This window comes from Falco punctatus, assembly GCF_963210335.1.
Source record: "Falco punctatus genome assembly, chromosome: 11".
Lineage (NCBI taxonomy): Eukaryota > Metazoa > Chordata > Aves > Falconiformes > Falconidae > Falco > Falco punctatus.
In genome coordinates, this window is record NC_137591.1 from 29,057,973 (window position 1) to 29,083,325 (window position 25,353).

Genomic DNA, 25,353 nt, shown 5'->3' on the forward strand with positions numbered 1-25,353 from the left:
GAATTGAAGCCTTGTCACACATTTAGACAAACGTATTGAATGGCTATGGCTAAAACAAAACAAAAACCCGCACCATAAAAACCCAAACCAAACCCAACCCACCTGTTTGTTGGATTTTACCCAAAAGATGCTGTTTCTATGTTCCACGACCATGAAAGGGTACATGACTGAACCAACAAAACTCTTAATCTGAAAATGTTTCAAAAGTGACAGAAGGCACAAATACATCTCACTTTCACACTAGAGCTATTTCCCCAAGGATAAACACAAACAAACCCTACAAATTCTGTTATTTTCTCACTCTACACAAATTATACAAAAGAATAATTTTGCATTATTCTTTAACTACTAAAACCATTATTTCTCTTGAACTAGTGTGGATGGGAACCTTAATCAGACATCAGCTACCTTCACTGCCTCAAGAGCTTTCTTTTGTGCCAAACCCCAGCGCTCCTTCAATGATCAGAACTCAAAATTGTTTCAGTTTTACTCATCATGAATATGCTACAAGTTATCACTGTATTAGACACCAGGCAATGTATGGGAAGTTTGTCTGCCAGCACACCCCTGTTGTTTATATGGCTAAATTCAACCACAAACAATGGGGTTTTGCAATACTGGCTCTTTTAACTGTCTTTAAAACCAGCACAGAAGAGTCTCTCCTTCCACAGACTGAGCAAGGGCTAATGCCCTTGGATTTTTTTTTTCTGAGTTAAAAATTTTGACTAAAATATTGAGTTAAACAGTGGAGTTAATATTTTTGAGTTAAAAAGCAACCGAGGGAGTTCTTGCCTGAGCAGCAGCATCACCTCTAAAACCCCCTTGTGTTTCATGGATTTCCTCTAAGAATTGCCTGTGAATAGCAGCATTTCTAAGGGCCAGTTTTGCCCTGAGAATGCTCTTCATATCAGACTGTTAAGGGCACAAATGATCTGTATCATATAGCTCAAACACTGGTGGTGACAAGTGACATTTCTTTGAAAGACATAGCAGACATCTACTTAAAAACATGTTCACAAAAGCAGCAACAAAAGGATAAACCAAGAGAACACACTATAAAACTAGGCTTACAAGAGGTATGGCTTACAAGACTGGCTAACTCCTCGCCCTAAGCTGAACTGGCAGCTGTCAGATGGTGTGGCTGACATCCTTTCCTCTGCTCAGGGCAATGAGAAAAAGCTGCTGAGAGCAGCAGCTCTATATACTTCACCCTTCTCAGGGCCGAGGAGACTGACTCAGCCCTTTTCCCTCATAACAATTCCACTATTAGTCTCTCGTAACCGGATACTTGGATACCTTGCAGCAGAGTAACGATCAGTTTGCATCTTTCCCCTCCACCTTGCGGCATCCTTACGAAAAAGTGTTCACCGTATACCCAAACTAACACATTCCAACCTGCTTTCCTCCTCTTTAGAGCATTTTTAAAATAAAATGGTAAACTTGGTGTTTCATGACAAACACTAGTTGTACAAACACCCTCCAAGACTTACCCTGCAAGGACCTTTAAACAGGCTTCCTCTGTGATAAGCAAGAACAAGTATCTGGGGCTACCTGGACCATATTCCCCCTTTCTCATCCTTCCCACAAGTTTAATCTAGGGGAATTCCCTGTGGACTTCATCACACCAAAACCAAATTTTTCTTTCAAGGATCAGAACAGCCTGCCCAAAATCTCTAAAGGGTATGTTTTATGAAGTGCCATGCAAAGCCCAGCTTGTAATCCCAGGCTTCCAAGTTCATTAGTACACAAAACACCAAAGTCAGGAAGAATTCCTAGGACCTTTTCCCTACCTATGTGCTCCAACTGTGCAGTTGCATACAGCCACGAGACAAGCTTGGCAGAGGGAATAACTCTCAGTAGGAGGATTTTCCCAAGAAGGCCTAAAGATGCTCAAAAGAAAAAAAAAAAAAAAAAAAAAAAGGAGGGGGGACAAAAAATTCTCCCAATCCAGTTTGGCAGTTCAGAGCCTCTGTACTGTTCTTCTCCATCCCTTTCTAAAAATACAGTGCTAAACAAACAAAATCAAAATTTTCAAAGTCCAACCAAACAGCAGAGCTGAGACTGCAGGAATTAAGGTTTCTGAGAACCACTGCCCAGCTCTGCTAGACACTCAAGCCCTGACTACTGCAGCAGGGGAAATTTCCACACATCTAGCCTCAGATTAAGTTATTTAAGTCCAGTTTCAAGAAAGCACACCAAAATGTATCACCACTCTTATCAGGGAGCAAGATTATACCTAATTGACCTCAGATGATGTGCAACATAGTTCTCAAGACCAGAAAGAGACCAGAAAAAGACCTAGTTTGGATGGCATATAAAGCTACATACCAGGTCAGTATGAGTCTGTCACCTCCAGACTCATCTGAAAACAGCTACAAAAATTTTTGGAAGCAGCAGTTCATCAACACCACAAATAAAAGCAGTAAAAAAGAAAAAAAATATTAACCCCTGGATTAAGACATGAAAAAGCTACAGATTGCTTGTCCAGCCGCTTACTTGTTTGAGGCCATCACCCAAATCTACCGCTTGTGTTTCCACTGGCTCAGACTTCTCTTCTGCTGTCAGGCAGAAGTTCTCTGTCCCCTGGCTGGGGGGCTTCTCAACTGCAGGTACTGCTGCAAAGACATTAATCTGGCTGTTAATTCTTTGTTGGACTAATGCAGTATTACATATTAAGTACAAAGAGAAGACATCTGAAAATGAAAGTCTGAAAGCACTGGTGCTGTTTTCCTCATCTCTTGGAGCATTCAGAGCCACCACAGGCACACAGTTTCACTTGAGAGGCTTCCTTCACTGTATTAGTAAAAGAAACCAAACCAAAACACACTTGCTCTTGTAAGCATGCTAAGGGTTAATTGCTAGAACGATGCTAAAATGAACTCCCAGGAAAGTCAGGAATTTGGCAGGAACTGTATGCGATTTTCTGCTTTCTCTCATAGCTCCCGTTAAGGGAGCACTGAGGACGTCCACAGCCTCTTCTGTTTTGTTTTGTGGAACATCGTAGCTGTGCTGTTCAGACGAGGACTAAACCTTCAGTCTCAAAAAGTGCATTGGAAAGGCTTTAGCAGCCTGCAGAACAGACATTTTTCTAGAATTACTAGAAATTCCAGTCACACACACACACACATTCAAGAAGTCCATACTCTGAACAAGCTAAACGTCCCTTCTTTCACCTCACACCAAAAAATGGCGGCAACCTGCAGAAAACTTCCAGTTAAGCTCTCTGTTACCAACACAACTGCCTTGTGACAGCTGCTTCTGCAGCACCCCACCACCCTTCTGTGCCAAAACCTAGGGGAACTGGGGCTACTACAGCAACTGGAAGCACAGTGACATTCACTTGAAACACAGCTGCTTGGCCATCGTGCTTGCGAGAGCTACATGCTTAACAACACACTCAGGAACACAGTTAAATAACACACCGCCTCACCTTGCGGTACCTCTTCTTTCTCTTTCTCACTTGCCAGGTACTTCTTCAGGGTCAGCAAGGAACCTGCTCTTGTCTGTTCAACCACAATGATATCAGACACACTTCTGAGGACATCAAACATGGATAAAAATCCATATTGTGTGTACTGGAATGCCCGGCCAAAGCGTCTGAAGAAGGCCTTATCAAAGTCCAAGAGTAAAAGCGGTGAGGAACTCAGCAGATCCTGCAGCTCAGCTTTCACTCTTGCTGGCAGGACAGGAGCTCTGCCCCTCTGAGGGAAACTCTGTGGTTTATTACAGGGAGAAGCAGCATGTGCCCTCGCAGCAACACTCTTCCGTGCCCTACCACTTTTCCTCTGTCTGGCAACCAGTCTGGCAATCGCTTTGGTGGTCTCATCTGCAATGGCTAGAACAAAAAGAAATAAAGTTGTTACACTACTGAAACAACAAATCATTAAAAGCTCTACACAGGCAAGTCTCCTTCCCTTTCTTTCTGCTTCCCTCCCTCATCCCTTTTCAGAAGCAGGTGTCTCCTTCAAAAGCAATCACGTTAAATCGTGGCTGATTTCCAGCCGGGCAACAAGTTTTCCTCTCCTTTTGCAAACTGGCCTGAACCATTTTTAACAGCCAACAATCAATTTCCACCCTCATACCTATAAATCCAGATCCAAGTAGGAAGGTAGGTCAAATTCTTGGATACAGGACAACAAGAGGAAACCCAGCTGCTGCACATTTTGTTGGTAAAACAATAAATGGCACATTGCTCCCCTCAGCTGGAATCACAGTAAACACTCACTATAGGGCACCCACCTGCCCAGGCAAGGTCTCTCTGGAGAGCAGCCCAGGTCTTTTCCTCACTTTAAAACAACTTTTTCTTGTCCTACTGTAGCACTCAATTTCACCCCTCCTAATCAACTCTTTGCACCTGTCATTTGTTTCCATAGCTCCTCCCCAAAGAAAAGGAAAGCGTTAGGTTTTTTGATACAGACTGAACCTCCCATGGGGTCAGGTAAGGAAACATTTACGGCCTTTCCTGAGGCGCCCCTTCCCTGTTTTTGGCTCCTGCAGCAGTCTGTGTTTACAGGAAAAGTGATGCTTACCATTTCTAGTGTACACATAAGAAACGTTACTGTAGTTTCTGAATGCAAAACATCAAAAAATAACTAGAAGCCTGTGTGATTCTTCAGGACAAAAGAGCAGAAAAGCATTAAAAGGCAGATCAAAATACAGGAAGAAACATCAAAGACAAGAAATTAAACAGAGCTATAGGAGAAAAAGAATAACGAGATATGTGACCAACTGCTCCGGGAATTCATCCTGCACATCCTGTTTTGGGGCATCACTTCATACCAGTATGTGGTTGCAAACAACTCCTCCATCTATAAGGAAACAAAACCTCACCTTTGAGAATAAAAGTGCCTTTCTCATAAGGACAGACTCTGACAACTTCAGGCATATTTGACACCAGCTCCAAGGTGGATTGGAAGCCCAGGTCACGGAGAGGGAGAGGTCTGCCAATCATGGCCATGTACTCCTGCTCCAGCTGCCTCGGGGTTAAGCCCTCTTTGGCAGCCACTAGCAGTGATCTCACCTCCTTCTTCAGCAACTCCATAAGCTGCACCTGCTTCGAAGTGTCCGCACTACAGGGGAGACAAAAGCAAGCAAAAGACAATTTAAAATTTTTTTTTAAATTTCAGCTCATCATTAATTTTGACTTAACCTTTATCAGATGTTTCTGCAGCTGAGGGCTGCACAAGGGTCCAACCACTGCTTGTCAGATACTCCTGCTGCAGTATCAGCAGGCTGGGGCTTCAGTCCTCTTTTTTAAAAACAAATCGTGAGTCCATTCACTTCCAAATTTCAGTACCACAGCTACTCAAATACAGGCAAAAGCCTTTTTACCACTTAGCTGGGCTGCAAGCCACATTCACCACAGCTACTGCCTACCAGCCCCTGTATTTCCTTGCCTGCACCCCTCGAGCTGCCACCCCCCAGCACCCCTGGTCCCCAGCCGACTCAGCCTGCATTTGCTGCCTGTCCCCGTGGGGTGACAGCCCTTCCAAGCACCGCACCCCCAAAGCCCAGCGCGCCTCCAGACCCCTGCCCCAGGGAGGGCCCTCCACACACCCTACCGCCCCACGGAGACCCCTGCTGCCTGAGGGAACCCCACAGGCTCACTGCTCCTCACAGGGATCCCTGCGTCCCTAAAAACCCAAACCTCTGCCTCAGCAGGATCACCACCCCCCGAGGAGACTCCCGTACCCCTCACCCCCAGCCCGGGACCCCCGCGGGCCGCCGCCGCCCTCACGCACCCCGCCATCCCGCCCCGGCAGCCCCACCGCGCCTGCGCGCCGCCTTTCCCGCCTTTCCCGAGCGCGAGGGCGGGGCCGCTCCACCCGCCCTCCCCCCTCCCCTCCCGCCGCGGCAGGGGGCCACTGTGGCGGCGGCGGCCGCGGGTCTCCCAGCGCCCTCCGCCGGGGCGGGCCGGGCCGCTGAGGGGGCCCCGGAGCTGCCGCCTCTGCCTTCTCCTCAGTAAAAGTGTTAGGGATGTTTTCCCTTCCAGCAGCCAAAGTTAGAGCGTCGTGGAAGAGCCGTGGGACAAAAAAAACAAAGGACCGATTTGAGGTAGCAATGTTTAAACCCAAATGCCAACGTTATTAAGAATAGTCTTGTGGTTTTGAGTTCCATCTGAGAGGAAAATCCACAGTGGAGACACCGAGTGACTTTCCCAAGGCCAAAGCATGTGGTAAACTGGGTTGTGATGGCCATTTCCTAAGGGTTCACAGACACTGGAGAAACGTGCTCAATAGTGTGGGTGATTTCCACACGTTTCAGTGTGGCAAGGGGGGCAAGGCAGTGGATTTTGGGATGGTAAAGATTGCAAACCATCAGCACGTGCTTTCAAAGTATTGCTCTTGTCCTGAGGTAGCGGCCAAAAACATCCCCTAGGGACAGGGGAGTTGGGATCTGCTGGTCAAATTAAATATCAGACAAACTAAGAGAGCTGCAGGTTTGTGGGTGTTAAATATGCCATGGTGCTTTTGACAAGAAATCCACCAGCATCCATGCTGCCCGGCCAAAACCAGATCCGAGCTGCTGCTTAAAATGCCACAGGCCCTTTGGCAGCTGGAGACCAGCTTCCCCTGCTTCACCTTGGCCAAATGATAAACACAAAGCGAAAAAGGGTTCTGGAGCACTTTCAAAGCAAATACAAACACTGTATGACTGTTAAATATACCTCATCTTCACCCAGCTTTTCTCTGCCACTAGCCTCTCCATCCCTCCCTTCTGCAGTGACCTGCTGACAAGGCACTCAGCATGACAGAGCAGAGAAAGCAGGGAGCTGGTGCTCCTGCCCTCCCTGCCTGCAATATCCTGACTGCGGGCAGGCCACAAGTCTCCAATAAAACAGGAATCCATGAAAAAACAAGAGCAGCACCTCCCCAGGGAGCTTCCTGGCTCCCTCAGTCGCTCCTCCACACCAGAGACCAGGCATCCCTGAGCTCAGCGCTGTCCCATTGACAGGGAAGTCACTCCTTTATGTTCCAGCCTTGTGTTGCTGTAGTTCGATTTCTAGCCAGGTGCTGGTTTCCTTAGTATGGTCAGTTACTTTAAAAGACTTAAAAAGTGTTTTTTTGCAGATGTTTCTGCAGATGTCACCACAGACTGAGTGGTATGAGAAGAAAAAGCTCCTATGTTTGCTCTGCCATGCTCCTGCTGCAGAAAACTAGGGAGGCATTCAGACACAAACACTGACAATTTAGATGCAACAGCTCTAACCCTGCAATGGCCTCCACACTTTGCACCCATTCAGGAAAGTTCATGGCTGAACTGAGACTAGCTAATCTCCCTCCCTGGTAAAATGTGAAGTAACCCTAGACAGCAGGTTTGCTGCCAATGTCCCTCTGCTGTGCCAGCCAGAGGGTGTCTAGAGAGCAGACCAGTGTGAGATGCTATGCACCCAGCCATTCTCTGCAACACCCCCTCCAAACACTCCTGAGTAAGCCACTGGTCTCCCCAGTAAAAGTTTTTCACCCTGGTGTTTATTGTTCTGGGCCACTTTCACCATTGGAGATCTTTGGAGCCACATGTCTGGCAGTAACTTTTAGGTTGCTTTTCAACAGCTTTGCTGAAACCATCTACATGATTTTTATCATCTGAGGGCTTCTGATGGTATTTTATTTCTAAAGGCAGGAAAATGCACACAGAATGTCCTCCTGGAGTCCACCCTGTCCAGGTCCACCCTTCCTTCCCATCTCCACAGCAGTGTGTAATGAGAGCAGAGCAGCTGGGAAACAGCTTGCTCACTTCACTGTCCATTGTGTCTGACAAGCCTGTGGTAAACTTGAAACAAGTCTCATTGATCTGACACCTCCCCTTCTCTCCTCCCCTGCCTGGTTTTCCTGCCTGCAGCAATAAATTCAAGCGCGAATTCATCCTACTCCCACAGGCAGCTGCAAGCTCCTCGACATAGATGAGGATGGATAAGAGGTCTCGAAGCTCTTCCAGGGAGTCTCATAGGAGACGGAGAGAGTCCTCCGCTACACCAAGCAAACGAGAGAAGAGGGAGAGCAGCAGAGAAGCTGGCAAAGGAAGGGGAGACATAAAGCAGGAGAAAGCAAAGGAGATCAAGAGCACCACAGGGACCGATGGTAGGGTGCACACGTCCACAGTGGTGGACGTGGATGATGTGATATCTGATGAAGAAATGGAAGCAATGGCGTTGCTGGACAGCGAGCAGCAACAGGAAGGTATGGCTTATAGAAGGGAAGGGGCCGGAAAGCTATGGACTTTTTGACCCTGCGTGGGTCACAGTATAACTCCGCTTTCTGCGTGGTCTCATCACACCTACCTTGCACAGTCATGGTTTTCCTTAGGACAGGATATGGGAGACTCCAGCCAGCCTCCCAGCCAGCTGCTGCAGTCAGTACTGCAGGCTGAGCAGCACTGTTTAGCACAGCAATGAACTTTGCAATACCCAGTTACATCCCCAGTATCCTTCACGCTTCAGCTTGCTACTCCCCAGTTCTGTTCATGTTCTATTCTCTTCCTTTTCTCGCTTGCCCTTCTGTAGGTGGATGGAGTTAGCCCTCATGCCAGTTCATAGCCCAAAGGACTGCACTGCAGTGTATCTATTTTGATCTATCTATTTGCATGCCATACCTGAAGATTTTCCCTCAGGCAGGAGCACAACAAAGGGCACCCAGAGCAAGATGACCCACACTCACTTTGGGGGAGATGTAGCAGGTAATATTCACCTGGGGCTGACCACCTCAGTTGGCCTCTGGCACTTTGGTGTGACCGCTGTAGAGCACAAGGAGATTTCAGCAGCACCGGTGGCTTGGTCACACTGCGTTGGGGGGCTGGGATGTGACTAAAATCCTATTCCAAAACGACCTGAGATACTCTGACAGGGAAAGGCACTTCAGACTGTGCATGCTGAAAGCTACCTCTTATTTAGAATCTTTCTCTTTGCCATTAGCTTATCTTTCCAGATAAGCTTCTGGGATCCCAGCTCAGCCAAGCAAGCTGGTCATTCCAAGCCTTTCAACATGGCTTGGTAGCCACAGGCCTTCAAGCTAAAGGCTGCTCTCTAGTCAAAGCACTATGGAGAAGCATGGCTCAGTTTCTGCCAGTAAAGCAGAGACAGACTCTATCGGTCTATCCTAGCACCTCCTGGTCACCTGGGGCAGGGAGGTGTTCTTTAACCCAGCTCCAGAGAGAGCCAAATGGGTCACATACACCGGGTCTAGGCAAAGGACAACAATGAAGCTTATCTGTGCAGGCACTTGTCAGGCCATCAGTATTTTGGGAGCAGTCCTCTCCTAACACAGTCATGTTCGATTTTTCCCTAGGTGCAAAGTCTCCTGGTCTGGGCATCTGTGAGTGGCTTCTGACGATCTTGTCTTTCCTGTTCATCATAATGACCTTCCCCATTTCTATCTGGTTCTGCCTGAAGGTGAGAATAGTCGTGGGCCCTCTCTAGATATAATATTTGCTGTCTGATGTGGATGTAACTCACTGGTTCAGCCTGCGTCAGGCATGAGCATAAAGCTGTTTTGGTCTAAGGTCCTGTTTACACTTTTTCAGCTCATCATTAATTTTGACTTATCCTTTATCAAGTTGCTGCAGCTGAGGGCTGCACAAGGGTCCAGCCACTGCTTGTCAGATACTCCTGCTGCAGTATCAACAGGCTGGGGCTTCAGTTCCTCTTTTTTTTAAAACAAATTGTGAATCCATTCACTTTCAAACACAACCCTTAGCCTACTCAGCCCAGAGATGGCTGCATTGCAGCAGCAGGGTAAATAGGTTTTGAATTAAAAATGTTACGAGAGATCGATCTCTCAGTTAATAGTGCATTTTCCCTCTTCCTCCCCTTTTCTCAGATTTATAGCATGGCTACAAGTAGGCATATTTTGATTTCACTTCTCAGGAAATTTCATGTACATATTGTTATCAACAAGAGCATCAGTATTATGGCCCAGATCTTACACATGTGTGCGTATACATACACGGTTCCCTTGCAGGAAAACAACCAACATGGAAAATTTTAGCTCAGGGTGTTCACATCTGGCCAGGCTATAAGGAAGCAGGCTGCTGGCTGGCTTCATCCCAGGAAACCCTGGGCAGCTCTCACACAGGCTGCTCTTGACAAATCTCGGGCCGTCGCAGGGCTGCTTGTGGGCTGCTCACACACTAGGCCAGCCAGCAGTTCTGGGCAGGTTCTTTGCTAGGGTAAAGGGACTCAGTAACAGGTGATGCCACCAGCTCATACCTGCTGAAATCCTCACTTTGCAGGGCTTTCCCAGAACAGACTTCCTCCATGCTGGAGAGTCCCCCTTTCCCCAGCCCTACACCTTCCTCTCCAGCCTAGCTTTTGTTTCCCTCTGCAGGTAGTGCCGGAGTATGAAAGAGCCATCGTTTTCCGACTTGGGCATCTCCTTCCCGGCAGAGCCAAAGGGCCTGGTAAGGTGTTTACTGAGCTCCCCACAACCATGTTGCTCCTCTTCCTCATGCTCTACCAGAGCTTGCATGCCAATGCCCTTCAAGCAGGCATGGCCAGATAGCAGATGGGATGTCTTTGCTCCCTTCCTCTTAAGGGCCTAATGGCTTTTCCCATCACAGAAGCAGACTCAGAATTTGAGCCCATATGAGTTCCTTTGTAGTTCTGCATGCCAAACCCTCCCCTGTTCTCCAAAGCAGGAGAGGCAATTTCTGTGGTTCTGATGATCACTAGCTGCCTTTCTCTTCCTCCCACAGGCCTTTTCTTTTTCCTTCCCTGTCTGGATACATATCACAAGATAGACCTCCGCCTCAAAACCCTGGAGATCCCCTTCCATCAGGTATGGCTGACACCCCCTCTCTCTATTAATTTTTGGATGTCTCTAACATTATTATACCTTATGCTTCTAGCCTTCATTTCTAGGTAGAAAAGTCTGGAAAAACATCTCAAACACCTCAGAAAGGGAAGGCTAAAAATTCAGAGTGAATTTTCTTCTCTTTTAAAACTACTGCTTTTAATCCCATTCAGTTTGACATGCTGTAGTGGTAATACAGACCAACAGAGAGTTGCTGGGCCAGAGATACAGTACCTGATTCTTTTACTTACCACACTGAGGAGTGTCTGCAGCAGGGACAGAAGCTCAGACTAAGATCTTACAACAATGTAAGGGTGGTACTCTGCTCCTGTATAAGCCTGGGAGGAAGAAAGGGCTGAACCCTTGTTTCTAACCCTTGCACCTGCAACGTCCCTAGCCACAGCCCCTCCTCTCCTTTTGGGATGTGTTGTTTGTTCTGCTGTGTTGCCAGTGGGACAGTCCTTGTGGGATAGCATCTCCAGGCTCACCCCCGTGGTGTGCAGCAAATCCTTCTGGAGCTGCACACACCGAGCACACACCTCAGGACACAGCCTATGCTCTCGGAACAGGAATGGACCAGGCAGCTGCGTGCAGGGAAACGCAGTGTTATGACCTACTCACAGTCTCTAGCTCAGCAGCTGTACTGAGGAGACAGACACAAAGATGCTGCTCAGGAAACTGAGATCTAGAGGTTATATCCTTTGCCCAAGGTCAGTCAGTAGCAGAGGTGGAAACTACAAAGACTTAACTGTCTGGATAGGCTTCACTGTCTTGTGTGCTTTCCGTGCTACCTTAGAGTTGTCAGAATCAGCTCCATCTCCCCTAATGTCTTCTGCTTAGGTGGTGACCAAAGACATGGTTACCTTGGAGATAGATGCTGTCTGCTACTACCGGTTGGAGAATGCCTCTCTTCTCCTCACCACCCTGACCAGCATCTCCAGTGCCATCCAGCTGCTGGTGCAGACAACCACAAAACGCCTCCTGGCACATCGAGCTTTTTCTGAACTTCTCTTGGAGAGGAAAAGCATCAGCCAGGAGATAAAGGTGCTTCTGCAGGGGGGAGGCATCAGAGCAAGGGGTGAAATGAGGCTCCACAAAGCAGCTCAGGTCATCAGCCCCTCAAAATCACAGACACCAGTTTGCAGAAGGGTGCAGTAACAACATGTGTTTCCTTCACAGAAAAATGGGAAATTTTCCTTCTGTTTATTTTTTTGACGCTGATCGCTTTAGGTGAAGGATACACAGTATGGGCCCCCACATGTGGCTATGGTGAGCAGCAGACAGAATATATTCTGCAGCCCGAGTGAGTTGCCATAAACCCAGTACACATGGGATGTCCAGTAGCAGTTCTTTGTGGCCATGACACACATACAAGATGATACCAGTCAGGAACTGAATGATTCCTATGGAGCTGAATTGGTGCCACACTTGAACCTATATGGGCTAGTTAAATTGTGCTAAATCCCTGAGGCAAACACAAATCAGAAGTAAGGGAAGTAATTTTATTTCTGAGGACCTCACATAATAGCACACAAAAACTAATAAATCTGCCTTACAGTCCTGCAGTTAAATTCCTTAAATTAATGTCCCTGCACTGTCTTACTCCCTGTAAGGGGCCTAGGCCAGGGCTGGTGTTCTCCCCATGCTCTAAAATTATTCCTCTTCACAGGTGGCTTTGGATGCGGTCACAGGCTGCTGGGGGATCAAAGTGGAGAGAACAGAAATGTAGGTAGGAACTGCTGGTAGAGGGGACTTCCCTGGCCCTTTGCAAGTACCTGTTCTGCTGCCTGCTCCTCTTCCTGCTTTGCCTCTGGCTCTCTCCCTGCAGCTATTCTGCAGAAGGCATAGCCTCACCTCTCGCCTTCCTATTTTCCCTGTCCTGTATTTCCCTTTCAGCCTCTGCCTCACGTAGAACTTCCACATGAGGGCTGTGCTTGCTCCTGCACTAACAGCCAGGGCAGGATCCTTAGCCGGGATCTCATCATGATTTCATTGCTGCTGCAGGCAGAGTTTGCACCCAGTTCTGCCAGCCCAAGAGGTGCAGCAGGCACCAAACTCTCTGTGCCCCACCCTAGATCAAAGGCCTCGGGGTGCTAGCACTGGTAGGGACGGGCTCATCACTCGGAAGCCCATGCAGAAAGGTGGGACTGGCTCGTCCCATAGAGGGCCATGGAAGAGAGAGCCAAGCAGCGCATGAGTAAATCTATGAACAGAAGGAAATTCCTGTGCCTGTCTTGAGAGCAGTCTACCCAGCGGATTCTCTGCTGTCTCACAAAGAGTGAGCTTAGACTTCAGGCCTCAGAGGCACAAAGAGATGTCTCTGCTGCCTAGTGTTCATGCAAGCATGATCATTAGAACACGAGGCTGGAAAAGAAGAATGGGAATGGCAGTACAAGGCTAAAATGAGATGCATGGAGAGGGACACCCAGGGAACAAAGAGCATGTGTGAACTGCTCTGCAGAGAGTGACTGATGAGCCCATTCCAAGCCCCAGATTGACCATCCAGTGCTGCCAGGAGAGCCTAGAGTCCAGCTAATCCCTGTCCTTTACTACCACAGCAACAACGTGCAGCTGCCTGCTGAAGTCCGGCAATCCCTGGCTGTGGAAGCGGAGGCCCAGAGACAGGCCAAAGTGCGGGTATGCCAACTCTGAATACTTCTCATCTCCTTCTAAAGCCCCCCTCTTTCCTTTCCCACCTCTGGTTTGAGGTCCCTGGGGCATGCCCCACAAGGATACAGCTCTGGTGAGATATGTTTCCTTTAATTCCTGTTCAAGAGCTGTGTCTAGCAAAGGGAGATGCAGCAAGAGCCTGGGCCAGCCCAGTGGAATTCCAGATCTGGTATCTGGTCTCCAGGTAGGACACAGACACACACAGAGGTCTGGAGTTATCCCCAGGCCCACTGTGACTCCCATAGGGATCTCTTCCTCAGGGTTTCACTCTTCCCTAGAAGCCCAGTGCCGGGCTGTCACCACTGTCATGTTCCCTGCACCCTGCTCAGCCCAGGCTGGTCTCCATCCCTTGCACTGAGCTGTGCAAGAGCCTGGATAAGGTTGGTGTCCAGCACCCCTCCCACAATGCTAGCCCAGGGGCTGCCCTCTCCTATGCGTTTGCAGCAAAGGTATGCCCAACTATGAGCCCTGATGGGCCTAGTAAAAAACAAGTTAGACATGAATTCCCAAACTCTTGGGGGTACCAAGAGGTCTAGTACATACCATGGTCTTCAGAGAGCAGAACTGTTATAATCACACTGGCTCTGGGAATTTCATGCCCCTTAAGTCCATGCTCCTTACTCCCAGCTTCACAGAAACCCTTATTCTTCTGCTTGGCAGGTGATTGCTGCTGAGGGGGAAAAGGCTGCTTCTGAGTCCCTGCGGATGGCAGCTGAGATCCTGTCCAGCACCCCTGCTGCTGCTCAGCTCCGTTACCTCCATGCACTGCACTCCCTTACTGCAGAGAAACCTGCTGCTTTCATCTTGCCCTTGCCTTTGGATGCCATGAACCTGGTCTCTCCGGCTACCCACAGTCCTCTGGCAGCGAGCAGCCGCCTCACAGGCACCACAAATCTCCCAGAAAGCCCCAAAGACAAGAAGGACTCACCCATGCTCTAAGGGCTGTCCCAGAAATGGTTGCCACACTGCCCCTGGTCAGTCCTGCTCAGAGAGGCGCAAGAAGGGTGGACTATTGGCAGCCCACCAGCAGGTCCTGGTCTGGAGGCAGGAGGGAAGACAGCCCAGGCCTGTAATATAAAGTGGGATGTACATGGAAGAAGCCTCTTCTTGTTTTGGAAAGGGAAAAATATGGAGTAAAAGGATCAGGGCTGGCATGTGTGTGAGCAGGGGGTTGAAGGAAGTGGGGTATCATCCCTTCCCCTTCACAGGGCCAGAGGCACTTGGGGCCTGGGCCCTGCGCTCTGATCATCTTGCCCCATCACCTCGGCAGGAAGGACAGGCTAGCCCCTAGGTACTTAAATGCTCCCCTGTCCCCCCGAAGAGCCAGGCAGGTGAGGGTGGGAGCCCGACAGTCGGTGGGGGAACAGGAAGCGGCTCAGCACGCAGGCAGGTTGGTGGGTGCTGCCAGCCTAGTGGTTCTGCAACAAGGGAGCGAGCTGAGTCCCGTGGACTAAGTCCTGGATGTGGGGTTTCAGTCACCACCCGTGCGCGCCTACGTGCACACACAGGCAGCCAAGGTGTTTAGCCCTAGTTCTAAAATAGGAGGAAAAGGAAGAGGAGGACAAGGCAGCCTTTAAGTCTTGACACTTCCCTGCAAGGCACGTCAGCTGAGCTGAGGAAAGGCAGGCTGTGCTGCTGCTCAGTTCCACTGGGGGGTGAGGCAGGACAAGGTCTGAACTTGTGGGCATTTAAACATTTTAGCGGTGATCCCTTTAACCAACTCCCATTGAGCTGACAAGGGGGAATCCAGCAGCACTGGGGAAAAGCCAGCCAAGAGCCTCGAGAACAGTAATACTTTTGCCTGCTGCAGCTGCCTTGGTAATCTCCGTACCCAGGGAAGGAACAGAGAAAGTCCTCCAAACTCCTATGTATCTTTCCTGCCAAAAGCTATTTGAAATGGCCGGGAACCTACAGATACTGCAATCCTTTCCCTTAGCAAAGATATGGAGCACTGTCAAAAGAACTACCACTGCGCTCGGTTTCTCTGATGCTGCTGCCCTTTGGCTGGCTGTCAGCTCTGCTTCTGCCCTTTTACTTGACCTGCAGCATTTCCTCGCACTTCAGCACAGACCTCCCCTGCACAGCCATTCCCAGGACATACCTTCTGCTGGTGGTGGCCTGTAGAGGCCAAGATAGAGGGCACTTGGTGGCCCTTCTCTTAACTGCCTACACAGTAGTTGGCCATCATGCACAAGCCTAGCAGGGGTTACCCAGCCAGTTGCTCACTCTTGTGTTTTCACTCATTTGTTCAGTCCCTCTTTGCCTGCTGGCAAACACTCACGCACATTGGCATATATCAGTAGCATTTCTGTTAAATGCCGCTGTGTCACAAGGATGGCCTGTACATGCAGGCTTAATGCTGCTACAAAGGACAAGGATCCCACTTCTAGTAAGTACCATGCATTCTGTATTTAATCGGCCCCTTCAGCTCCCTGGAGTCCCCTCCTCAACACTCAGTGCTCTACAAGTATTTGCTGGTCTTTTTACAGCAAGGACACCCAGCAAACCAGTCCTCTTACAAGTGGCTGGGGAGTGGGAACAACCCACCTGTGAACTTCTCAGTGATCACACAAGAATCTGAGGCATACCCTCCCATCTGAGTCATTCTGCCACTGCAGGAAGGGTGGCACAATGGCCATGGCTCCTGCTCGTGTGTCTGTAATAGGTCTCAGCAGCGATCCACTCATGGAAAACTAGCTCTGGGAGGTGGAACAGCTCTAATCTTCCACTGGCGAACATGAGCTGTGTAGTTACTTCTCTAAAGCTGGTCCTGGTTATTTCTCATGCTGCTGGAACAGGCCCCTGTTTCCCAACCTAGGGCAAAAGGATGTAATGCTACACAGACTGAGCTGCAGATGATTCTTTCTCTGAACACTTCTCTGGCTGCATTTCTAACTCGGTGTAAAACGATCCATCCAGACCAAGATTCCTTGGCACATCGAGGACCAACATCTCCACAGATAATGTCTCAAAGGAGCAACACTTAATCTGAGAAATGAGTGTCAAGAGACATACAGTGCAAATTATAGCTAAGAGCATCAGTTCTAAAGAACACGCCTTGTTCCAGCAGGATCTTCTCTCTCTTACATATACAGAGCTGGCAGAAACTTGTCATTTTACCTACATTCAAAAACCTTGCAGAAGGAAAACATCATTTAAAAATGTACTTCACGATTAGTGATATATGGTGTTTCCAAAATAGAATTTACTCTGAGGGAGTTGGCAGGGGTTGTCTGAACTGATGTAATTCCTGACAGTTTCACTGCCTGCTCTTCCAAGCTGAGACTGGGTCAAATTGCAGAGCCCTGCCGAACCCAGGCAGCTCTGCTGGCCTTGCAGAGGTTTAGGACTATACAGACTGCCCCAGGCTGGGGACATGACAGAGGTAGAAGTCCTGGGTGGCCACCTCACTGGGCAGTTTGGCCTGTTGAGGCTGTAGGGGTACTGTGGATGGGCAGCCAGGGGGCTCAGATGCCAAACACAGAAACCACAAGTAGATGAAGTGTATAAATGCCATCCCAGTGCACTAAGCAGGTATCTGGCATCATCTGAAGTCTGGTTTTGTGACCCTGGTTAGAGGCACTTCTCCTGTAGCAGCAATTTAAGAAAAGCCTTTAGGATCATGCACAGCTTCAGGCTTTCTGAAAAAGGACAAAACCTTCAAAAGAAGATTCAAAGACTAACAAAAATCTGTCCATACACTTCTGTACAATTTCTTCTTGACCATTCAGCTGGTAACTGGATCACCTGAAGCCCAGAGGATGAAGGAAGTACCCATTATCAGACACACAACCAGACCATGCTGGCACTGAGAAAAACAAGCCTTGATAACCAGAGGAAAGAGGTGCAAATGACTGACTTGCATGATCCAAGAGGGGTGAGGCAGAATGAGATACAGCAGCAAGAAGAGACTGACGAACACAGGAGGCAAGCACCAGGGAAGGGGAGGGCAGGAGGATGCACAGGCAGGAGAGATGTGGGTAGAGAAAGCTGAGGCAGCAATGGTATTACAAGGAAGACATGCTATAAAGAGCTGTGGGAGGAGGTAAAGGACAAGCAAGACAGATCTGGAAGCAGTAAAAGCCAGCTAGAAGAACAGCATAAATGCTGGGATGGCACAGAAATGCTGGGGTAGTAGGTAAGGAGTAACAGCAGTGGATCGGGGTGAAACGTTACTATGAATGGGCACTAAGAAACTACTAAAGCATTGCTGTTCTTTAATGCTTGCTTTTTCTGGATGTCTCAGACTGGCCAGAGGTAGAAACTTTGGGACTTGAGCAGGCCCTGACTTCTAAGACACTTTCTTGGAAACATTTTTCTGAAAGAAAAACAAAACAACAAACCATAGCTAATAAAAACACCAGAGTTAAAATCTTCCCAGGGCATCACATCCTTAACAAACAAATTAGCCTCTCCTCTAGCTTCGATGTCAAAGAGACAAGACACAATGAAGGACTAAGGAAAGAAGTTTTAATTCCAATTCTTTCTCCTTCTTCATATCTTATATCTGTGTGGATCCAGTTGAGAAAGGACACAAGGAAATGCTTTCATCCAAAACAAACACACAACCTAAGGAACTCACTGCCACATCATAAGGGCGAGATCAGTAGGTCAGCAGTGTTCACATACCTCCTGGAGACAGCAAGAGTGTCCGGTGCTATAAACACAAAAGATTTGTGGCCTCTGAGAGTGAAGGGACCTCAAACATTATTTCTTTTCTACCACAAAATCAGTGATCCTAAACACAGGGAACACTCACAAGGAAGATGAAGTCAATTACAGTGTTCTCCTACATATAGACCCTGTGTCATATGTCAAAATCAAACAAAATTACTTCCTCTCAAAAAACTGACCATGTTCAGCAGTTCTTTCTGCCCTGATCTAGAACCATGTTAAAAGCCTCCTTGCTTGACAACAATCCTAGGATGTGCCCAGGAGGAGAGGGTCCTGTACTAAGCAGGAGACAAATGAGGTGTCCTCAAAGACTGCTTCCCTCTCTGAGCCTGGGAGAGTGTTCAGAATACTGATTCTCCTGACCTTGTCCTTCTTGGTGTGCTGCTTCTGGGATGACTTTCCCCTCTTTCTCCAGCTCACACTCTAGCTCTTTGATTCTCTGCAGAGCTTCTTCCAGCTTTTCTTCAAGACCTTCAGATCTCTCCTCTGCATTCTGAGCATGGATCTCTGTTTCTCTGAAACACAGAAGCATAGATAATGCTGAAACCTGAAATCTAAGCAGCTGCAGGCAGGATACCTAAAAAAAGATTTAGATATCTGAAGCACTCAGTGGGGTTGACTGACTCTGTAAAACACATTTATGGTTTCAGAGAAGGACATTGTTAAAAGATCTATAAAGGACTTCATGGCACATCTATGTAAATCCTGCAAAGTGAATTAATTTTAAAACTCAGTGTTTGCCAGCAAAGGGCGAGATGCTGATCTTCACTGTGCAAGGTTATATACAGAACACAGTCAAATCTACTGGCAAGGCTAATGAGATGGGGTTACCCTGGATAATGCAAGCTCACAGACGAAAAAAGAAATGTAAGGGAATGTAATTCAGAGCGTCCGAGCCTGCTTAGGCATGGAAGAAGTCATTACCAAAGACAAACCTCGATGTGATTCTGCATGGAGACACTTGGATGTCCCTTCATTGGGTTCCCCACATGTAGGCACAACATTGCATGGCTCTACCTGCCAAGCTCCTGGACACTAGCAGGCCCTGGAAGGGCTAACTGCATTCGCATAACACTCTGCAAGTGCTAACAGGACCCGAAGTATTAACAAGTCTTGCAGAAAACCATCATGAGTACCTCTGCAATGGACCTCGTGTACACAAAACTGAAAATCTGCACACAGATGAAGGAGAGCTGATGTGGGTCATGCCTTCAGCTAATGTAAAACACACACTCAATGGCCTGAGACAATCAGAATGGAAGGAATCACAAAACTAAGCCAATAGATATTGGATGAAGCAGAACCTTATCAGAGAGCAGAACAGGCACTTGCCTGGGATGAAACCTTGCCTGCCCATACCTCTAGCACAGGCCCAGTACTCACAGGAGCTGCACTTGCAGATGTTCCAGCACTGCCAGGGCCTCAAACTCTTTCTGAGAAAAGGGAGACGATGACCTGGTGGCAGCTATCTCTGTCTGGTTGGGAACAGCAAAACCTTCTATAAGTGAATGTGAAACCAACAATGCCACATTTCATCTGCAGCATGTGCCTGGTTTGGTGCTGGTGTCTTAGTGCACAACTTGATCTTGGCATTAAAAATAGACTAAAATTCTTTTCTGGCTCTGACATGAAACTCTCACTGGTTCATAGTCTTGAGTTGGCTGGTGCATTCACTAGCTTAAAGAGGTTGGAGATGGCTGTGGCCTGACCAGGAGCAAAAACCCCCCCAAAATGATGTTCAGAAAACAGAAAGAGGTAGCTCCTCACAGGGTCCAACAGGCATAAGTCAGTTTTCTTCATCTGAAGAATACAAACAGGGTTTTTCTGTAAAAGTAACCATGGAAAAGCTCCTTCTCTAAGCTTTGGAACATAATCGTGATTTCCAGTGATTTATTTCTGTAAAACAAATCAAAGTTCATAAAGAAATGCTCCTGCATCTCCCACTGGCACTCTGAACTAAAGCATGAAGGGCAAGGCACATGCAGCAATGCAGCACACTTCAGGAGTAGGACCATCCAGTGACAGTTTGCTAAAGATTCACAATTCCTGTACCTCTGGGCTTCACTCTGGATGACTGACTGGCCAGGGGATGACTGCAGAAGGCAGGCCCTATGACTTCTGATGAGCAACTTTATCAAAGAGCACCATCCCACAGGCAAATGGAGAAAATAAGGACCTAGGAGGCCAACACAACCTGAATTTCTTGCTTCCCTGTTGTTGTGAGATCTCCCTTGAATCTCTGAAGCCTCTCCAGGTTCTCCCATGTGCTTAGCACCAAAACATTTTCACCATCCCAGTTTCTGCAGATAGTCCTGGTTCAGACTACACACATCACCTGTTACTGGTTTCATGAAAGTCCTGGGGCCATGGCAGTAATATCATGAGGACAAATTTCAGCTGTGCTAATGATTATTTAAAAGTTGCAAGAACAGAGGAATCTGAGAGAACACAGCACCTTGCACTGCCCCAGCAGGTCTGACAAGTGTTAAACGGGGTCTCATTAACAGAGTCTGAGTAGACAGGTAAAACCCAGCTCCAAATCTCTGCCAACAGGCTAAAGCCATTGCTGTGGTGGAGATTCCTACCCCTGTAACTGAAACGATGTCTGATTTCAGAGATTTCAGGTGGATGTTGGAGTCACGCCCCATGTATCATGTCTGCAGTGGCTTCATTGTCTTCAATCAGATACTCCATACCAGCACCTGGCTGCTGATGAGAAGAAAGAAACAAGAAATAGGAGATCCTGCTAGCCTAGTGGCATGCAAGGCAGCTGTAAGGCCATGTTTCACATTGCATACACTGAGCAATAAATAAAAAGGCCCTGCTAGAAAGTAGTGTATTGCAGCTACTACAGTCACCTGCATAATAGCAATCTCCTCCTTTACTTCTAATGGTTCTTCCTCTGTTACGGGTTTCCTATTGCTGTTGGCATCGTCAGCTTCAAGCTCACTCTTAGTTGAAGAAATGACAGTGTCCTTATGCTTCAACTGCAATTCCTGCAAGGCACCCTAAGGATCGGGTTAGTAGCGTGCTCCCTTTAACCATCCAAATAACCTAGGCAAAGCCAGCTGGTCTGTGACTTTCTCTTGCATATATTTAGACTTGGAGTCCAGCCACCCAGGAGGGTCCTGAGTATGAATATAATTCAAATCACAAGTGAATATGCTAATTACTGAACATTACATAAGCAGGATCCCCTGTGGCATATCTGCTTTCCATAGGCCACGGCAGGGAGAAAAAGAGGAGCAGCACATGAGCTACAGCACTGGCTGTACACAAGTCACGAACAGCATTGCTTTCCTTGGAGGTTGAGCTCAGAACTGATGCAAACAAATTGCTCGAGACAATAATTCTAAAGCCCTTTCCTCGTCATCTGAATTCAACCTGTTTTTTATGAAAGCAGACCAATGCCAGGCCAACAGTAACACAACACATGTAATTGTCACAGGCAGTCTCAGACATCCATCTAGTCACTAAAAGTTCAGCCTGATCTCCTGGACAATGCAACCACCAAGATTCTAGCCAAAATCCACCCCAATGGGAGAAACAAAAGCAATCATGCACCATTGGGAACTGATCTACCAGTGGGGTAAAATCTCTTAGCTCCACTGAAGCTCTGGTTTTGCCTTAGACCTGCCCTCACAAGCAGCACTGTCATTTTTGACCAGTTTACAGTCATAACACCTCACAGTTCTAACTACAGCTTTGAGTGTGTGCAGGTCTCCATGTGAAACCTTCCCTCAAACAAAACTGTAGCTCCTTCCTTTTGAAAGTTTTGAAGCAGACCTTCATCCAAACAGGTCCGACCTAGAGCAGCAAATGCAGTCTGCATATACCTCTGATCTGAAGAGGTTTCTCAGTTCTTCTAAATCCAGAAAGGAGACTGGAAAGCCTTTGACTTCTGAAAGGAGGAGACTACATGCTTCAATCCAATTACAGCACTCAGTCTGGGAAAACATAACAGAAAATGATTATCCAGGGATTATTTAGCACAAAAAAATAGCTGTTACCATATTCATTCAGTCAGTTAAATAATTCCACCTTTCTGTCTATTTAAGGGAAGGGGCCTACCTGGACCGTTCCATCCTCACCATACAAAGGAAAAGGAAGACACATTTCACCAAGCTTTCAGATACAGCATCTGTCACCAGCTAATCACTCCCATCAACTATGTCCTTCAACAAGCTCCCTCTCAGGCCAGTGCAGAACATGTCTATCATAGCCATCGCCCCAACCCACGTGGGGAGAAATGAGTGTAAATCCCAGGGGCCAATTTTTCCACTCACTAAGGTAACACAGAACAGAAACACAAGTATTTTCAATCCCTGCAGAGAGGCTTCTTAAATTCCTTGAAGTAGCACCACTTGCCCTGTGCTCAGGGAAGCCTTGGGCTTCAGGAAGGGTCTACCTTTCACATTCCTAAAGCGCATGTGAAGCTCAGCTAAACACTGGTGATGACAGTGGTAGCGATTAAGAGCTTTACATGCAAGTGTAGAATAAGGAGATGGCAGGTAGGTCAGTTGACTGCAAAAATTTTCAGCCATGTCTGTATAAAAGTATATTGCACCAAGCACCTCCAGGAGCTCCTAAGCACCACTCAAGTCTGGATGTACATGGCTCTGACAAGCTTTGAACCAGAGGTGAATCTACTGCCACTCATATGGAATAAATCTCGCAGGAGAGCCTTTACATATGTACCCTGAAACAGGGCAACAAAAATATTAAAGCTGAACATGACCTGACCCAGGTTTATCTGCTTTCCGGGACTGTGGAGTCAGTAGGGAACTTGGGGGAGCAGGGTAATCCATTGGAGTAGCAAGAGTCTTCCTCCTCTTTAAAACCCTGACATACGTTTTTCTCTACCTCTTACAAAGTAAATACAGTTTAATCTACCACCAGACCTAGACAGCTGGAGACACAGGCACCTTTCACCTTGATCTTATTCAGCTCCTCCAGCTCAAAATCAGCTTCTAAATCTGCCTCTGACCGTTTCTTTCGAACAATTGCATTGACAATCTCGTGACAGCAGCTGCAAAGATGCAGAATGTCATCAGCTTTGCAGGAGTGCCCTCAAACGCTTAGAATCCTAGAATCATTTATGCTGGAGAAGATCCTTCAGTCAGGAGCCCATTGCTGTCAGCAAGGCACAGGAGCTATCTGTAGACCTGTGCACTAGAGAAGCCTTCAGAAGAGCAATCCTCACCTGCCCCACTCACACAGTGACAGCTTGTCCACACCAGTGCTGTTTTAACCCACAGAGGATGTGTGAGCACAGATCCTGCATCAGGTGGAGGCTTTGCTCCAGGTGACCTGGGCTGCAGACTCTGCCTGTACTGCCTGTGCATCCTCTGCCAGGCAGCCTCAGAGGCCTGGGCAGAGTCCATGCAGTCACCGATGCTAGTGTATTTTATAGCAGTACTAGGTATAAAGCAGGAACTGCCATTGTCTTTAGGTGTTCCTATCTTACTAGGCTCCCTAAAAATTCCACTAAGGCCACTAGGATGATCCAAGGACAACCAAATTGATGGGATCTGTTGCCGTGATCAATCTCTCGGCACACTATACATTTTTTCTTGAGAAAACTCTGTCTGGGTTTCAGCTGGGATAGAGTTAATTTTCTTCTCAGTAGCTGGTACGATGCTGTGTTTTGGATTTGGTATGAAAATAATGTTGATAACACACTGATGTTTTAGTTGTTGCCAAGTAGTGCTTACTCTAAATCAAGGACTGTTCAAGTTTCCCATGCTCTGCCAGCGAGACACAGGGCACGAGAAGCCGAGAAGGAGCAGAGCCAGCCCAGCTGACCTGCACTAGCCAAAGGGCTATTCCATACCACAGAACATCACGCTCGGTATATAAACCGGGAGGAGCTGGCTGGGGGCCACTGATTGCTGATCAGGGACTGGCTGGGCATCAGTCAGCAGGTGGTGAGCAACTGTATTGTGCATCACTTGGGTTTTTTTTCCTTTGGGTTTTATTCCTTTCCCTTTCTCCCTCCTTTTCATTACAATTTTTACATATTTCATTTCATTTCAACTATTAAATTGTTCTTAACCCACAACTTTTACCCGATTCTCCTCACCATCCTGCTGAGGGGGGGGGGAGAAGTGAGCGAGCAGCTGTGTGGTACTTAGTTGCCAGTTGGGGTTAAACCACGACAAAACCCCTTAGATTAAATTGAAAATGTCTGTTGCTACCTGATTATAGAACCAGCCAGTCTGCCATGTCCACAACCAGCTCTTCAGCTCAATGCTGAAGCTTATGAGCCCTCAGAAGTCTGAGCTTCTCATCTGTCTCAGTGTCTGAGTCTTCTGGCTGGGGACACTCACAGGACAAGCATTCTGCTGTCATGTGTCTCAGCCAATCCACCAGCCACAGGGTCAGGTTTCTGTGCAGTTCGATCACCTGCACAAAATATCAGAGCAAATGTAATAAATGACTGGTCTTGCCAAGCAGTCTGAAGTCAGTGTATTTCATGTAAGTCAATGTCCTCCCTAATTCAATTTGCAAACTGACCTAAAGACAGAAACACTTATTTGTACCATTTTTTCTCTCATATTGATTCCCGTTATGAACACATCTTTTTCTACTATGGATCTATCCTTCTCCCAGTTCTTGTTTAGGATCATATGCTGCGTGGCACACTCTCGTGTCCAGAATTCAGTGACAAACCACAAATCGCACACCACGCTTAAGGAACGTATAAAAAAAATGCATAGTGAGAGCTTTTAGTCTACAGTCCTGGGAGAAAGAACTAAAACCCGAGAGCCAGCAGCCACAGCCAGCTCTCTGAACAGGAAATATCACTGTTATTCCAGAGGAAATGCTTGCTAAAGATGAAACAACAAAATGGTGTTCATAGACTGTATGGAGACCTTACAGCTATATTTAGAGGAGTTCTCCTCTGCTCTGTTGGCTAGAAGACAAAAGCCACAACTCAAACAGGAAAGAAGGTGTCAAAAGAGAAAGAAGCGTTCCTCACAACTGTGTTTTGGTGAGGTGGAAATTAAAGGGAAAGACTGAATACTAGATATAGTGCTTTTATCCCCAGCAGTTTCAGGCTTGTGCTTACGTTTTCATTAAGATGCATGATGTTCTTCTCAACCACATTATTCATGGACAGAACCCATTGCTGAATCATCTGAAAAAGTCCTCCAGGTACCACCCTGAAAAGAAAAACAAATCCAGAAACAGTGACCTCTAGTGCATCAGACCCGAGGAT

General features: G+C 47.4%; 2 protein-coding genes across 2 annotated transcripts in view; one reads left to right on the forward strand and one right to left on the reverse strand.

Moving 5' to 3' along the window:
• The window catches only part of TDRD5 (tudor domain containing 5), a 44,714-nt gene that overhangs the window by 15,918 nt on the left and 3,443 nt on the right, over positions 1 to 25,353 (reverse strand). Inside the window, exons 2-6 of the mRNA XM_080407484.1 lie at positions 25,204 to 25,297; positions 18,495 to 18,646; positions 4,831 to 5,069; positions 3,431 to 3,835; positions 2,497 to 2,615 (exon numbers count right to left, since the gene is read on the reverse strand). Coding sequence (XP_080263610.1) covers positions 2,497 to 2,615; positions 3,431 to 3,835; positions 4,831 to 5,041 — 735 coding nt within the window. The 5' untranslated portion in view covers positions 5,042 to 5,069; positions 18,495 to 18,646; positions 25,204 to 25,297. The remainder of the gene's footprint in view (positions 1 to 2,496; positions 2,616 to 3,430; positions 3,836 to 4,830; positions 5,070 to 18,494; positions 18,647 to 25,203; positions 25,298 to 25,353) is intronic.
• Positions 7,896 to 18,427, forward strand: NPHS2 (NPHS2 stomatin family member, podocin). Its single transcript, XM_080407485.1, has 8 exons — positions 7,896 to 8,180; positions 9,285 to 9,388; positions 10,323 to 10,395; positions 10,690 to 10,772; positions 11,628 to 11,831; positions 12,457 to 12,512; positions 13,346 to 13,424; positions 14,118 to 18,427. The coding sequence occupies exons 1-8, from the start codon at positions 7,904 to 7,906 to the stop codon at positions 14,394 to 14,396; spliced, it is 1,155 nt and encodes a 384-aa protein (XP_080263611.1). The 5' UTR covers positions 7,896 to 7,903; the 3' UTR covers positions 14,397 to 18,427.

What these genes read in the sequence shown, in the direction of transcription:
- NPHS2 (XM_080407485.1), top strand. Translation starts at nt 7,904, where the DNA reads ATGAGGATGGATAAGAGGTCTCGAAGCTCTTCCAGGGAGTCTCATAGG. An exon ending in GCATCAGCCAGGAGATAAAG is followed by an intron (nt 11,832 to 12,456) that starts GTGCTTCTGCAG and finishes TCCTCTTCACAG; the next exon opens with GTGGCTTTGGATGCGGTCAC. An exon ending in AAAGTGGAGAGAACAGAAAT is followed by an intron (nt 12,513 to 13,345) that starts GTAGGTAGGAAC and finishes TTACTACCACAG; the next exon opens with CAACAACGTGCAGCTGCCTG.